The sequence below is a fragment of the Vicia villosa genome, linkage group LG6, assembly GCF_029867415.1.
Source record: "Vicia villosa cultivar HV-30 ecotype Madison, WI linkage group LG6, Vvil1.0, whole genome shotgun sequence".
Lineage (NCBI taxonomy): Eukaryota > Viridiplantae > Streptophyta > Magnoliopsida > Fabales > Fabaceae > Vicia > Vicia villosa.
The window spans coordinates 35,782,961-35,798,349 of record NC_081185.1 but is presented as its reverse complement, the minus strand read 5'-3'; the positions used below and the strand labels follow the sequence as shown (position 1 = coordinate 35,798,349).

The 15,389-nt window shown below is 31.4% G+C and overlaps 1 protein-coding gene and 1 pseudogene across 3 annotated transcripts; both read right to left on the bottom strand.

The window, feature by feature from the left end:
- Positions 1–5,903: 5,903 nt before the first annotated feature.
- LOC131609106 (uncharacterized) lies at positions 5,904–7,681 on the bottom strand. 3 transcript variants are annotated; one of them, XM_058880761.1, is made up of 3 exons: positions 7,545–7,681; positions 6,669–7,434; positions 5,904–6,575 (listed from the first exon to the last, which is right to left on the bottom strand). In XM_058880761.1, coding segments are annotated over exons 1-3 (1,266 nt in total). In that variant the 5' UTR covers positions 7,547–7,681; the 3' UTR covers positions 5,904–6,077. The 3 variants fall into 3 exon arrangements, with proteins under 3 accessions (XP_058736744.1, XP_058736745.1, XP_058736743.1); XM_058880762.1 differs by having other exon boundaries at positions 5,904–7,217; positions 7,319–7,434; XM_058880760.1 differs by having other exon boundaries at positions 5,904–7,434.
- A 511-nt stretch (positions 7,682–8,192) lies between these two features.
- On the bottom strand, positions 8,193–11,770 carry LOC131613526 (elongation factor 1-alpha-like; annotated as a pseudogene).
- Positions 11,771–15,389: the final 3,619 nt, after the last annotated feature.

Sequence of the window (15,389 nt, the reverse complement as noted above, 5' to 3'; positions counted from 1 at the left end):
CTGGGAGCTGCTTCCAGGATTCTTGGAATTGACATTCGAAGAGATAGAAAGAAGTCGAAGTTATGCTTATCTCAAGAGGCATATCTACGGAAGATTCTTGAAAAGTTTGGTATGTCGAATTCGAAGCCAGTTGTGACTCCAACAAACCCTCAATTCAAGCTAAGTATTGATCAGTGTCCCAGTACTGATGTCGAAAGAGCCTATATGAGTAGCATCCCATATGCTAATATAGTTGGTTATTTGATGTATGCTATGGTCTGTACTAGACCCGACATAACATATGCAGTAAGTCTTGTAAGAAGGTACATGGCGAACCCTGGAAAGGCTCACTGGCAAGCATTGAAGTGGATTTTAAGGTACATAAATGGGTCTCTGAATAGAGTCCTAATTTATGATGGAGCCTTGGGTGAAGATAGTATAGCAGTAATAGGAGGATATGTCGACTCTGATTATGCAGGTTGTAAGGATTCCAGAAAATCTATTTCTGGATATGTTTTCACTATGTTTGGCACTGCAATTAGTTGGAAAGCAACACTTCAGAAGGTTGTTGCTCTATCAACCACTAAAGCGGAGTATATTGCCCTAACTGACGCTGTGAAAGAAGCATTGTGGCTTGAAGGTTTTGCGAAGGAGCTGAAACTTCAAGGTCGAGGTATCGCTGTTAAATGTGATAGTCAAAGTGCAATACACCTGTCGAAGAATTCAGCCTATCATGAGCGAACTAAGCACATTGATGTGAGGTTGCATTTCGCCAGAGGAGTAATCGAGCGTGGAGAAGTCCAAGTGCTGAAAGTTTCGACTGAAGACAATGTTGCTGATATGATCACCAAGACATTGCCGAGTTGCAAGTTTTTCCATTGTATGCAGTTGATAAAGCTGCATGAAGAAAGCTAGTTTGTTCCTTGACGTTGTAGAGGTAGGTCCAAGGTGGAGATTTGTGAGATATTGGATCGAACTCTAGTATTGTCGAAGGGTAGCTTCTTGGTTCGACAGTTCGACAGGGTTAAGCATGACGTCGAAGGTTGCTCACATGCTGGTGTCGAAGTGTGCATGCTGTAGTCGAAGATGGGTCGAGCATGCAGGTGTCGAAGATGCTAGGGTTGTTAGCATGTTAAATTAGGTTTTAGTGTTTAAACCCTAATTTGTTAAGTTAGCTTGTTTATTAAGTTGGCTTGTGTAATGGGCCTTGCTGAAAAAGCCCATTAGTTAGTATGTTAGGTTTTATTATAAATAACATACTAGTCTCTCATCATTGCTAAGCTGCAAATCCTAATTTAGGGTGAGAGAGGTTATTTGTTATTCTTGTAAACTTGTAATCTTGTTTTAAGAGAAAGTAAAAGAATAGCAGTTATAACCAATATTTGTGTTCCTCTTCTTCCTTGTTCTTATCTTCCCTTGTTTTATACTTTGTTCTTGGCATTGAATTCACAACACAATAAGAGAAGAGATTACATTAAGGAACCAACCTTGAAACATTTTCTTTCTTTTGAAGTTCATCCTAGAGATGGTGTTGTACTTCATGCAACTACTTTCGTTGTCTTTTTTTCCCCATTACTTTAAGTTTACATATCAAGATTTTGCATCCAAGATGGATCATTATGACATTCCCGTTCTAATTGGTTGGCGAGGGTTTCACGTGGTTCACTAATTTTTCATGTGGATTGATGATTTTTCAATATATTTACCAGTTACTTTATAAATAGATGACAACGATTCGTTACTTAATTAAAAGGCGATGCTTTTCCCTTTGTTTCCAAAATAACCGAGTTAATAAAAAATAAAATTAAAAATTTCTAAAATGAAATTGCTTATATTCAAAGAGGGGGTTTAGCAAAACTTACCTTTCCCCTTAGTTTCCAAAATAACCGAGGTAATAAAAAATAAAATTAAAAATTAAAAATTTCTAAAATGCAATTGCTGATATTCGAAGAGAGGTTTAGCAATACTTACCTTTCCCCTTAGTTTCCAAAATAATCGAGATAATAGGTCTTAAAATAATTTTAAAAAATAAAATTTGCTAAAATGCAATTGATGAGACTCGAAGAGGGAGTTTATCAAAACCTACTTTTCCCCTCGGTTGTCAAATAATTGAGGTAATAGGTCATAAAAATAAAACTAAATAGGAGGTTGATCAAAACTTTTTACCTTGGTTTTCAGTTCAACCGAGGGAATAGGTAGTAGTTTTTTTTAAAATAAAATAAAATAAGGTGCGCCTGTGGTTTACACATCGGTTATTTGTTGTCTGAGGTGAAAATTTTGTCACAAAAAGTATTATTTATAGTAGTGAAAAATGCATGATTCGAGTCATGAACAATGTGGTTCGACACAAAGAAGGCATATGAAAAATCATGGAGTTTCACCACCTCATGATTTGAGTCATGAGTAACATGTGATTCAACTTACGGGGTTCCATGATTCGAGACATGTGCGACATATAATTTGAGTCACATACTTCATTTATTCTCTCTGGTTCATTTGATGCGATTCACAAGATAGGTGATTCGAACCACTCGTCTAAAATCTTAATTTTGGTAGTTTTTAAGATGTTTTGAGATTCCAATGATGTCATAAATTGAACCAATCTAACATGTGGTTCTTGATCCAAAAACTCAATTAAGTAACTGAAATTGTATTGCTCACACTAAAACATAAACAAATTGATTTATGAATACAATAACACGATTTAATGCAAAATACTATTTAAAAAGCATTGCATTTAATTCTAAGATATTTTTAAAGATCTAAATTAGAGAAGATTCAATTACAAAAGCGAAAAATGATAAATGATAATAAATGAGATAAGGATAATAAAAATTCCTAGAGGGTCGAGCAACTTCAGATTATATTGACACCATCATTGATTTTAAAGTAAAGGTGAAGAATTATGGAGTTTGCTTTAAAAACCAATTTGAGATTTCACGCAAACACATCGTGCCTTGAGGAAACACATTGAGCCCTAGGGAAACACAAAGCATTCTTGCATTTATTAAGAAATGAGTGTGTTTCAGGGAAATGCGTTGCGCCTCTCCTAAAACATATAAAAGGCATTTTCATCCATTTTAGGAGTATGAGGGAAAAAGTGGTGAAATCCTAGTGAGAGAAATTAAGAGAGAGAAAATAATGAATCATTAGGATTGAAGGCTAAGAATTGGATGACATTTGAAGGTATCTAATCAGATTGACAAAATATTTTAAACATCTTGTGTTTATGTGATTCATACATTAAGATTAAAGATATTGAGAAACACTAAGGTGAGAGAAATTAAGAGAGAAAAAATAATAAATTATTAGGATTGAAGGCTAAGAATTGGATGACATTTGAAGGTATCTAATGAGACTGAGAGAATATTTTAAACATCTTGTGTTTATGTGATTCATACATCAAGATTAAAGATATTGAGAAACACTTAGGATGTAAAATATGAGATGTTGTTAGGTACTTGAAATATTATTTTAATGTAACTCTTTTGTAATATAATATCGTGTAACGATTCCTGAAGTATAATAAATTTAAGAGATACTTTTTTTCTCATAGTAGACCGGTTTGATCAAACTGAATAAACATATTATTTGTATGTTTGTCACTTTATCTTATTATTTTTGCTCATGTAAATTTGATAACATTCTTTTATATGTATAATAATTTTGTTTGATGTCACTTATTTTAATTGTCATTTTTATTTATGACACATTAAAAAAAATTGTTATCTTACCCTGTTTTATTTTTTATGAATTTTTGTAAGACAAGCCGAAATAGGGCGGACATGCTCACTGCTAGGCGAAAGATTAACGATATATTAGGACAATCTTAACTCGTGTGCTTAAAATACAAATTAAAAATAAATTGTAAAAGTTTTGTATTTGGAAACAATGTATTAATTTTATTAAAATTTTGGAGTTTAGTTTTTTATTATTTTTTTATATAAATTTTTATCCGTGGATTCTTTTACATGTGATCACTTCATACAAGTTAGCATAATATTTTTTTTTCTTGTGTTTATTCAAGAGAATTTGAATTAGATAATAGTACTTATTTTAATTTAATCAAATATTTTTTGGTCAAACCTAATCAAGACTCAAGAGTACACAACACTCTTAAAAAAAATTAAAGAAAACTTTGTCATGTGTTGTAGATTCGAACTCAGCCAAGATCTTTGATATAGTAGTCTCTATAATTGTGCAGAGAGATTATTTGATTAATATAAAAATAAAGCGACAAGTAAAAAAAGTATGATTAATAGTTGTTTTTATCTCAAACTAGTGTCTTACCCGTGCGTTCGCACGGGTACCCGTCGTTTTCGCGCATTGTGATTGGGGAAATAAAAGATGATAGGAAAAATATTATTTTGTTCAATATAAATATTATTGTAGAAGTAAATATCCTAAAAACAAATGCGTAAAATATAGAAATTTGTTTTCAATAGGTTGGGCCAAAGTTCGGGATATATTGATTAATAAACATTATTTTCCGCTTAATATTCAATATTTCGATCAGTAACTTTATGTTCCCGCTAATATTCAATATTTTGACCAGTAACTCATGTTCTCGTTAATATTGAATATTTTATTCAGTAAGTTCATGTTCCCGTTAAAAGTCAATATTCTGATCAGTAAGTTCATGTTCCCGTTAATAGTCAATATTCATTATTTTGATCAGTAACTCCCTATTCCCGTTAATATTCCAAATTTGTTCCCGTTAATATTTAATATTTTGATCAATAGCTTCATGTTCCCGTTAATATTCATAATTTTAATCAGTAAGTCCGCGTTCCCGTTAATATTAATTATTTTGATCAATAACTTCGTGTTCCCGTTAATATTTTAAATTTGTTCTGTTAATATTTTTATCAGTAACTTAATGTTTTTTTAATATTCAAACAATTATCAGTAATTTCGTGTTCTCGTTAATATTTAATTATTTTGTCAATTACTCCATGTTCCCGTTAATATTTCAATATTTTGATCAGTAACTTCATGTTCTCGTTAAAATTTCAATATTTTGTCAATTACTCCATGTTCCCGTTAATATTTCAATATTTTGATCAGTAACTTCATGTTCTCGTTAATATTTCAATATTTTGTCAATTACTCCATGCTCCCGTTAATATTTCAATATTTTGATCAATAACTTCATGTTCCCGTTAATATTCGTTATTTTGATCAGTAATTTAACATTCCCGTTAATATTCAATATTTTGATCTTTAACTTCATGTCCCCGTTAATATTAAATAATTAAAATTAATTTACAAATTAAATATGTTATTTCATATATAAAATATTTGAATCAATCGTATAATTATTTTTATATATAAATAATTTTGTTTTGGAATTATGTATAAAAAAATTTAAATCAATAGTAAACTTAATCTTGTTATTATTTAATATATAATTAAATGTGTTAATATCAGTATCATATAAGTACTCATGTGTATCCGTACTATATTATTTCGTATATGGATGGAATTGATGCGTTAAAATTTTAATGTTTAATTATTTTATATATATATATATATATATATATATATATATATATATATATATATATATATATATATATATATATATATATATATATATATATATATATATATATATATATATATATATATATATATATATATATATATATATATATATAAACTTGTCCGATTAAAAATTTAATTTTATAAATAAGAAAGAAATAAGAGTGTTTAAACAAATATGATTCTTTAGTAAAAAAAAATAAATATGATTCTAGTTTTAATATTGTTATTAATACTGAATTTAGTCTAATTAATTTTATCTACACCTTCATACATTAAGTTTACTGCCATAATTCTTCTAACATTTTCTAACATTTTCTCAAACAATTAATTTCATACATTAGCATAGTTAATCAATTTTAACACATCACAGCAATATATAAAAAAATAGATGAACACGTTATGTTTCATTTTTTATTCTAATCTCAAAGTTACATGAACAACACTAAACAATAACAAAACAACCTCAACCTTGAAAAATGGTCCCTAAATCACAAATCTAAACATCAAACAATACCGTTCAAAATTTTTATAAGAGCATACTTTCATCAATTTCACAACTTTCTTTGATTCAACATACACATACTCTGCAAGAATAAAATAACGACAAATGAAATATTGACAGGTTTGGTGTCGATTGATACAGTGGAAGTTGTCAACTCAGATTCCAAGCTACTTAAACTAAGAGGTGATGAAACAACTCCTTTATCCCCAAGATGGGATTGCGCAACATCAGAATGCATTTGGCTAGAATCAGAACGGATCTTTGTATTCTCTTCATCATTGACAGCAGCATTTTGGCTAAATTTGTCTAGGTCACTTTGCTTATCAGATTCATCGTTTACACATATTTGAGTTGACTCCCTCACAATGGAAGAGTTTGTTGAAGAAGTCACCAAACTGAAACCGGAAAAATCTCCGACCCTGTTGTCATTATTTCCTTCACAAACAGAAATGATGTTTTCCTTTGCAGGAAACATAGATGCCTCCGACTTGCTTGATAAAACTCCCGTATCCATATGGTCACCTCCAGTGTTTGATGACTCGTTTTCCTTAAGAACATTGCTCACACTGTAAGTTTCCTTCTCAGTGACATTCATAGTTTGCTGGAGATTAGGACAAACTTCATAACTGGAATTGCTTACCTCAACCACCTGCCCGACAGAGATAGGACCATCTTTAACTGAAACCTTTGCCGATGTGTGTGTATCTGATATAGACGGATCATCCATCACCGTATCTTTAAGCAAGACTGAGTTTTTACTTGCATTGGCCTGAGTCAAATCACATGAACGTATATCTTCACTGTGCCTTTCTTCTTTCTGCATGTCAGAAACTGCAACAGTTCTAGTTCCCATGGAATCCTCTAAATTACTTAACTCGGCCTCAAGTCCTTTAACTACACTCCCTCCTTCTAAAGAATCTTGTGGGGGTACTGCAAGAATAGATCTATCAGGATGATGTGCATCAACATCAACAGCATTTTGATCGAAAGTCTGTGTGTCTACAACAGCTTCTTCCTTCATCATAGAAGATTCTAAATTTTGATTACTACTTTCAGTTAGGTGAGGACTTTGCTTCTCATCCACCATATTTTGAATAGACAATTCAGTAATATTAGTTTCCACCACAAGTGCTGATGAATCATGAGTTTCACAATGATCTGAGTCATCAGCCACAGTCTGAGCATCTACCTGATTAGTAATGTTAAATTTATCATTGGTAAAGAAGGTTGGACTATGCTCAGACATAGGCAAGTCAATATTTCGGAACATTTCATTTGGTTCCAGAATACCTGAATTTCCATCAATGGATAATTCACCTTCGTGACTTTGGGAAATTCCAGTCTGAGACTGTTCAATTCCACACTGGAATGAAGACTGTGTAAGTATGTAACTCATGCTATAATCCCTGCACTCCAAGAATAACTTTAAAGATAAATTAGGACAATTCAAAATGAAATTATTGGTAAATATTACCTATTCATAGCATATACAATACAGTTTTGAAAAAAAACTTACATCTATATTAGAAAAAAATGAGCATGAAGGTTCAGTAACAAAGGTTCGAAGACTTTCAGAGAGATCAAATAACTTTCAAGAAGAAAACAAAACAGTGTTATCAGCATGCTAAGACAATCTCTCATGTTTTCGCAGCGTGTATCAAAGTTCACAATCAGTGGTCTTGAGATCGGCAGCTTTGTCGACGATGTTAATTTATTCCTGCTGACGCCGTATAACAACTCAGCACCACATTAATATGATCTTGTCCAACGCCTCAGCTTACCCCTGATCCTAAATCAAAGATAACAGTCTGTCCACCAACCCATTGACGGGCTCACTGTGGTAGTAAACATATCTCACTTCCCTCTTACTGCAGTGTGCCTTCCTTAGATATGTCAATTTTTGCTGTAACATGTATGAAATATGCCTTGATGGATCATAGAAGTTACAGCCAGTATTAACTTCCCAAGAGACTGTTATGATAACACTAAGTAACTTCCTCAAGGACAGTTATGAGAGTAATCATTAAAACAAAATGACAATACTATTGGCAACGTCTGCAACAACACAGAAACCGTGAAACATCCAACCACTAATAATAAAATGGTTTTCCTCGACTAAAAGAGAAAAAAGAGAATGCATAATAAAATGGTTTTCTTCATAACATGTAGAGAATTCATAACATGTAGAGAAAAAAGAGTATCACCCTTAGTTGTTGTCTCATGTCCCTCACAGCAAAATGACCAAGAGGAGGATACTCGGCAAAAGTTTCCACCACCATGGGCTTTGTTGGAATCATCTTAACCATACATGCATCCCCATTCTTTAAAAGCTTTGGCTCCTTCTCAATCTCCTTACCGGATCGTCTGTCAATCTTGGTGATCAATTTAGCAAACTTCACAGCAATGTGAGAGGTGTGGCAATCGAGCACTGGTGCATATCCGTTACCGATTTTTCCTGGATGGTTCATGTGATAACTTGGGAAGTGAAGTTGCCAGCTTCCTTGGCAGGGTCATCCTTGTAGTTGGATGCAACAAAACCACACTTGAGATCCTTGACAACAACATTCTTAACATTGAATCCGAAATTGTCTCCTGGAAGAGCTTTAGTGAGAGCCTCCTGGTGCATCTCAACATACTTATTCTCAATACCACTTTCTCTATGAATTCCAACCGAACTTCCTCACCTGATCACCTGATAGAGTTTATTTGTTAAACTGTTAGTCACACAAAATGAGATTAAATAAATATGAAAATATAATATACTCCTTCATTCCATTTCTTCTCATCAAACAAAACAAAAAGGCAACAACAAATCTAACAAAATACTCACAAAATTGTGGAAAATAATAAACAACAATGCATTGATTGAGAGTAAAGGATTTGTACCGAGCAGTGATGCCTGAGGCTATTGTTTTTGCGTTGATGATGATGTTGAGTCGTGAAGCTTCAAAGGATTCTGAAACATCTGCAAACAATCAACCAAAGGCTTACCATATCCTATTTCAACACATGAATATGTTTCATCTCAACACCACACCCATCACTTTCAAAAGCATCCCTCCCACACTCCTGAGTTTGAAACCCGCCCATTCTAGCAAGTGATTGTTTACCTGTAGATAACAAACCCTTCTTAACAACCAAATTCTCATTCATTATGTCATCATTTTCAGCCACACTCACATCACCAATCACACTATTATCTTCAGAATTGGACGACAGCGACAAAAACGAATAAACAAATGCAGTAAAAACCAACATATCAGGTCATTCAACCTTTAATTCACTTCCCTTTAACTCATAATCATCCTCTTCTTCTTCTTTATCAACAACACAATCAAACCATTTTTTAGAAACTATAGAATAAAAATTAATGCAATAATTAAGGCTATAATTTAGGATAATCGAATTGAACAATAAGAGAAAATTATGGAGAACTTACAGAAAAATGTAATAGCCATGGGAATCAACACAAATAAACAACATTGAACATCTCATTTGATAAAACATTAACAAAAATTTATCAACAAACCTTATCTGTAAGAATCTCAAAAAGCAGAGCACTGGAATCAGTCAACAAAACAACATTCACACGGCCAGCCGCCATTCATCTACACGCATCAGAAACCGTCGTCCCATCAAGAATTGTAAGAGCCTTGGACAATTTCACCTTCTTCACTGCTCTCTCTGTTCCATCACCCATAATAAAACAACAAAAATAACAAATCAATATAAATTTCAGTTTCATAATTATTGAAAGAATAAATTTCAATTCCATAGGGAAACAAAACCCTAAACGAAGAAGCTGCAAATTTGTTTCATGTGAATAATAAAATGGGAATTTGCAAATTTGTTTCATGTGAATAATAAAATGGGAATTTGATAATCCAAATTCAGAATCAGAAACCGCTGTAAAAGAAGAAGATGGGAGAGGAAGATTGGAAGTGGGTGGTGAATGATGAATCAGTTCGTAACCGTGGAGACAATAAGAATACGTAACCGGCAGAATTGAACGTGAATGAATGGAAGAATAAAGGGGCAGAATAATGGGTGATCAAATAAGACATGTAACTGCCGAAGCTGATGTGGAATTTTGAGGGAAGATGATGTGGAATTTTGAGGGAAGAGATGCTGATGTGGAATGGCTGAGGATTGAGGAAATGGTAGAATTCGGGTGTTTTGAAGCTATTAGTGTGAAAACTTTTTTCCAATCAGAGCTAGCAAAGTGTGTCCTCACCTACAATCAAAAAACAATAAATCGGTTATGTCCATGCCTGAGATGAAATAACTATGAATTGAAACAGTAATGGTTCTTAGAGTATTGAATTCAAATGCAATAATCCTCATAAAAAAATAGCAGCAAATAAAAAATCTACATAATGGAAACAATGAATGAGAGAGAGAGACCTTATTGTCAAAAAAAAAAGGAGGACATCTTGAGGGAGAGGCTTGAATTTGTGATAAACACAACCAATAACTGTAGTAATAGTACCTTCGACGGTTCCAACAGCAGATCTCAAAGATCCCGAATTCTGTTTTGCATAATCATAAAGACTGGACATGCAAACAAAAGCATGAATAAAATAGTGTTATCAGCATGCTAAGACGAAATATTAAACAATTTAAACAGAGTGAACTTCACGAAATGGATCTCAAATCCATAGAGGTCACTACCGTTAAGTGCATACACAAAGAAGACAACCCGAACGTACCAGCAGAAGCTAAGTGCATACCCTCACTAAGGGCAACCTCTGCTAATTGAGAGTTTCATCTTTATTGTGATGAAATTCCAATTTCGTATTGAGTTATTTTGAACCCTTCCCTTCAACAATCAAGGAAAAGTTAAGCAAAAATCAGAATCAAACATACTTCAGAAGGAGAAAGGGAATAACAGAAAACATAAATAAGTACCTGTAAAATTCACTCGAATTATTGTTGCTCTGCTTTATTGTGTTTGAATCTAAATAAAATTGAATTGTGCATCTGATTGATTCTTGCTGTATTTTGTGGTTGATATTTTCACTATGATTTTTAATTAAATCTATTAGCAATAAGAAAAATAAACCATAGCTCAGTAAATAGATCAAAATATAAGTCCAGAACCACTGTTTGAACAATCGAAAGCGATACACACCTATCTCATCGATTCCACCATTAACACAACAATTCGAGTGATAAGAAGAAGAGATAAACAGCGTACCTCGATTTTGTGCTCCCATAACAGACCGGTATTTTCTTCAAATCTCTTTCGCGTTTTGGGTTGGATACGTTATGTATCGTGATTTGTCTGCAGATCAAGCTTCTGTATTGACATCGAGAACCTATTGAAAATAAAAAACGTACATCAGTAAGATTTGAATCACAACCCCATTGTTCACATAACCACTCACCGTTTAATTAAACCCGACAACTCTGAAGGGTCGTGAGAAAGCGAAACCAATCACCGCGAAACCTTGTCATCTACATCAGTAAAACTGCGAAGATAACAAACTTAATTATCAAACGGAACATAAAACAAAAACTAATTAGCAACCAAATCACAATTTATGCATATTAACAAAAAAAAAATCTTTTTTTTTGCATTAGGGTATTTTCAGGAGAAGATAGTAACCTATAAAGAAGATCAAAATTGACGTAAACAGGAGCATGCCCAATATGGCTGAGATCGTAAACAGTGACTCCATAAACATACATTCCAACTTTCGACTCAATTTTTGGTTTGAAAAGCTCTTTCTTCTTACTCATTGTATTGTGAAGCCATACTTCCAGTGATAAAATTTTTGAATAGGACCAGAATCGAAGCAGAAGGAGATGAATCGGAACGGAAAAGGCGAGCAGTTCGTCGGAGGAGAGTGGAGGCGCCGCCGTTTTGGCTTGGAGAGAGAGGAAGGAGATTCGTTTTGAAAGGTGGAGAGACCCGAGTGTGAAAGAGAAATTAATTTGGAAACGGTTTTGGAAGAATAAGAGGAAGGATTTTGGAAGAGAAGGATGATAAGTAGTAACTGCAAGAGAAGTGTAATTGCCGTAGTATAATGGAGCATAATGGAGCATGAGCATAAAATTGAGAAAAGTGACGTGGAACATTGAGAGAAGAGTTGCTGATGTGGATAGTCTAAGAAAGTCCCAAATGGTAGACTTTTCTTATATGATAGATTCAAAATTAATTTCTTTATTGAATTTATTAATTTTTTAAATTTAAATTAAGTTATATGATTTTTTCCGATTGAATTTTTATTAAATCAACCTTTATATAAACTTAAAATCATATGATTTCAAATATATACATAACAATATGTATTCAGGATCACTTAAATGAGATTGTAAGTGATCTCTTAAAATTATATTATTTATTTATTATTATTTAGAGAAATAAAATCTTAGCAATACATTTTTATGAAATACAATGTATATTTGGATAGTTATCTGAATTAATAAACTTAGATAAAATATTTTTTTATTATTATAAAATTATTAATACTATTTTTTATTTTTATTAGAGAAATGGAATTTTGACAATAAAATTTTTATTTACATATTCATTTAATTTATTATTTTCTATTATCAAGAGAATTAAAATTTTGACAAAAATTTTTATTGAAGGTATATATACTGGAGTTCTTCTTGTACTTGTACGTATCAAGTAATAATATTTAGGTAAAAATCAATATATATATATATATATATATATATATATATATATATATATATATATATATATATATATATATATATATATATATATATATATATATATATATATATATATATATATTTTGTCTCGTATGTTAATATAGTGTTCATTTTAATTCTTAGATTTTAAAAAGTTTTATATTGGTCTTTTATCTTTATCGTTTGGCCAATTTTTTATCTACTATTCTTGTTCTTATATGGAGATGGAGGGTCAAACACATTTTTTATAAAGCTCTTACAAAAAAAAGTAGCTTCTTTTTTATGACAAAAACTTTTTTGGAGCTTAAATCATGTGGTCGCGGTTCAAATTTCAATAAAAACAATTTTCTTTTAAAAAAATGGCAGTAGTAGAAGTACGTTTTTCAATTTTTTCTATGGTTCATAATATCTAGGGTTATGTTTTATTTATTCTTTTTTTTTTCTTCTTCTTCTGTTTACATCATCAATTTTATAAAAACTAGTATTGTCCAACTTTTTATTCGTTTTGTATATTATATTTTGTTTTGTTGTACAATAATTTTCAATAATAATATAATTAAATTCTTATACTATATACTAAATTATATATATTAATACAACAATTAATCAATACCCTTTATATATATATATATATATATATATATATATATATATATATATATATATATATATATATATATATATATATATATATATATATATATATATATATATATATATATATATATATATATATATATATATATATATATATATATATATATATATATATATATATATATATATATATATACTTTTACTAAACAACTTTTAAATTAAAAATAATTTTAAAGTTTAAAAAATAATCATAACCAAACAACTTTAACTTTACTTTAAAAGCTCTTATTTTAAACTTTAATTTTAAAGTGACTTTTAAGACTTAAAAAAGTTGGGCCAAACGAGCTCGATCAAAACATATTATGTTGGTCCTTTTCGTCTAATTAGCGACTGAAAAACTCAAAAATCAGTCGCAAATATGACTATAATAATATGTTTTGAATATTTAAATGATTAATATATAATTTTTTGAAGTTAATGAACCAAAATAACCTCGATATTAACATACAAAATCAAAAAAAAAATATTGCCAAAAAGTATATAATATAAAATTTTGACCAAAAATGAATCTAATTAATGACCCATTTTGTTACTAAAATTATTATTAATTTGAAAATGTTTAAAAAATTTAATGGAGCTAAACCATTCTGTCATCTCTTTTATAATTTTTAAAAATCAATGACTACATCTTAAATTATTTTAATGACTTTTAATATCACATTAAGTAACGTTTTAAATTTTTAATAAAATATTGAAAAAGTTCTCCTAATTTTCCCAAAAAATAAAGTTAGGAAAGTTATTATTTATAGGTAAAATTGAATAAATAAGACTAAGTTAAGCTCTATTTGATGGCATATTTATTATTCCAAAGAAGAACGTGAAATTGATGAAGCTTATCGTTGAAGCTCTCTCAGACAATGATAAGGGTAGAGGAAGAGGTATACTGGCAAGATTAACACAATAACGTTTAAGTAGTGATATTTGAAAGCTGAAAGTTGCAACACTACATGAAATTGTACCTTGGTGTGTCGCGTGATCATGCTTATATATGTACGATAGTTAAAACTGCTTCCGATGAATACGGTGTGAGACGCGAGAGGTTATTTGGATTGATTTTGACGGATGCGGTGAGCGTGGTTCCGGATTTTGGTATGCTCTTAGCAAGGATTTACTTGTTTACCATCTTTAAGCAAGCGTAACTCATGATTGGGCCTTTGAATTGAGTCGGTCTTATTGGATTTTTGACGGATCGAAAATAGTTTTCCCCAAATCTTTGATGCCAGGTACGGGGCTAGGAATGTTGTAAAAGTGTTGGGACCAGCATCCAAAATTATCATCTTCTATGTTTAAAGGCCTTTGGGAATCCCTTTTTAATGGGGAAGATTGTGTGATCTTTGAAACACACGCATTAAATATATGTCTTGTAATTGAAACATTACATTGGGAAAATACTCCATGTGACCCTGGGATTCTAGGGTAGGGGTGATGCCTCTATAACCTTGGAGTGCACTAGAGTGATGTTATGGAATCTAGGTTGATCATTGACTGTTGATAATGTCTTCTAATTTTTTGTTAATTCCCAACCATAGATCTATTCTCCTTGGATGCATATATATTGGTAGAACACAACTAGTTATTTCATTCTCTTTTTATGTACTAGAATTCTATATCTCCATTCTTTCATATGATATTTACATCACTATGATCTACTCATTTCCTCTTATCTCCATCTTCGTGCGTGCGAGATTTTTGGGTTTTTAGTGCTCTTATTTTTTTCTCCAACTTGATACACGCAAGTACTCAAGGTAACATTCTCTTTCTTGACCTTTTAGTTGTTTCCTTGTATTTCTACACATAGTCGATATAGGAAACTCGAACGTTCCTCCTAGATTTGACGAGTGAGGATAAAACAAGTGGCACTTATTTAGAAATTGGAGTGATAAACCCATAAACACTAGAAGTTTCCTCTTTAACTGTTAAGTATATCTCTATTAACATTAAAGAGATTAATGATAGTTTGGATGCCTTTTGGAGTCGAAGTGAGGACGATGAAGAGTTGGATGGTATCTAGAAAGCGGAAAACCTTGAAATGGATGTG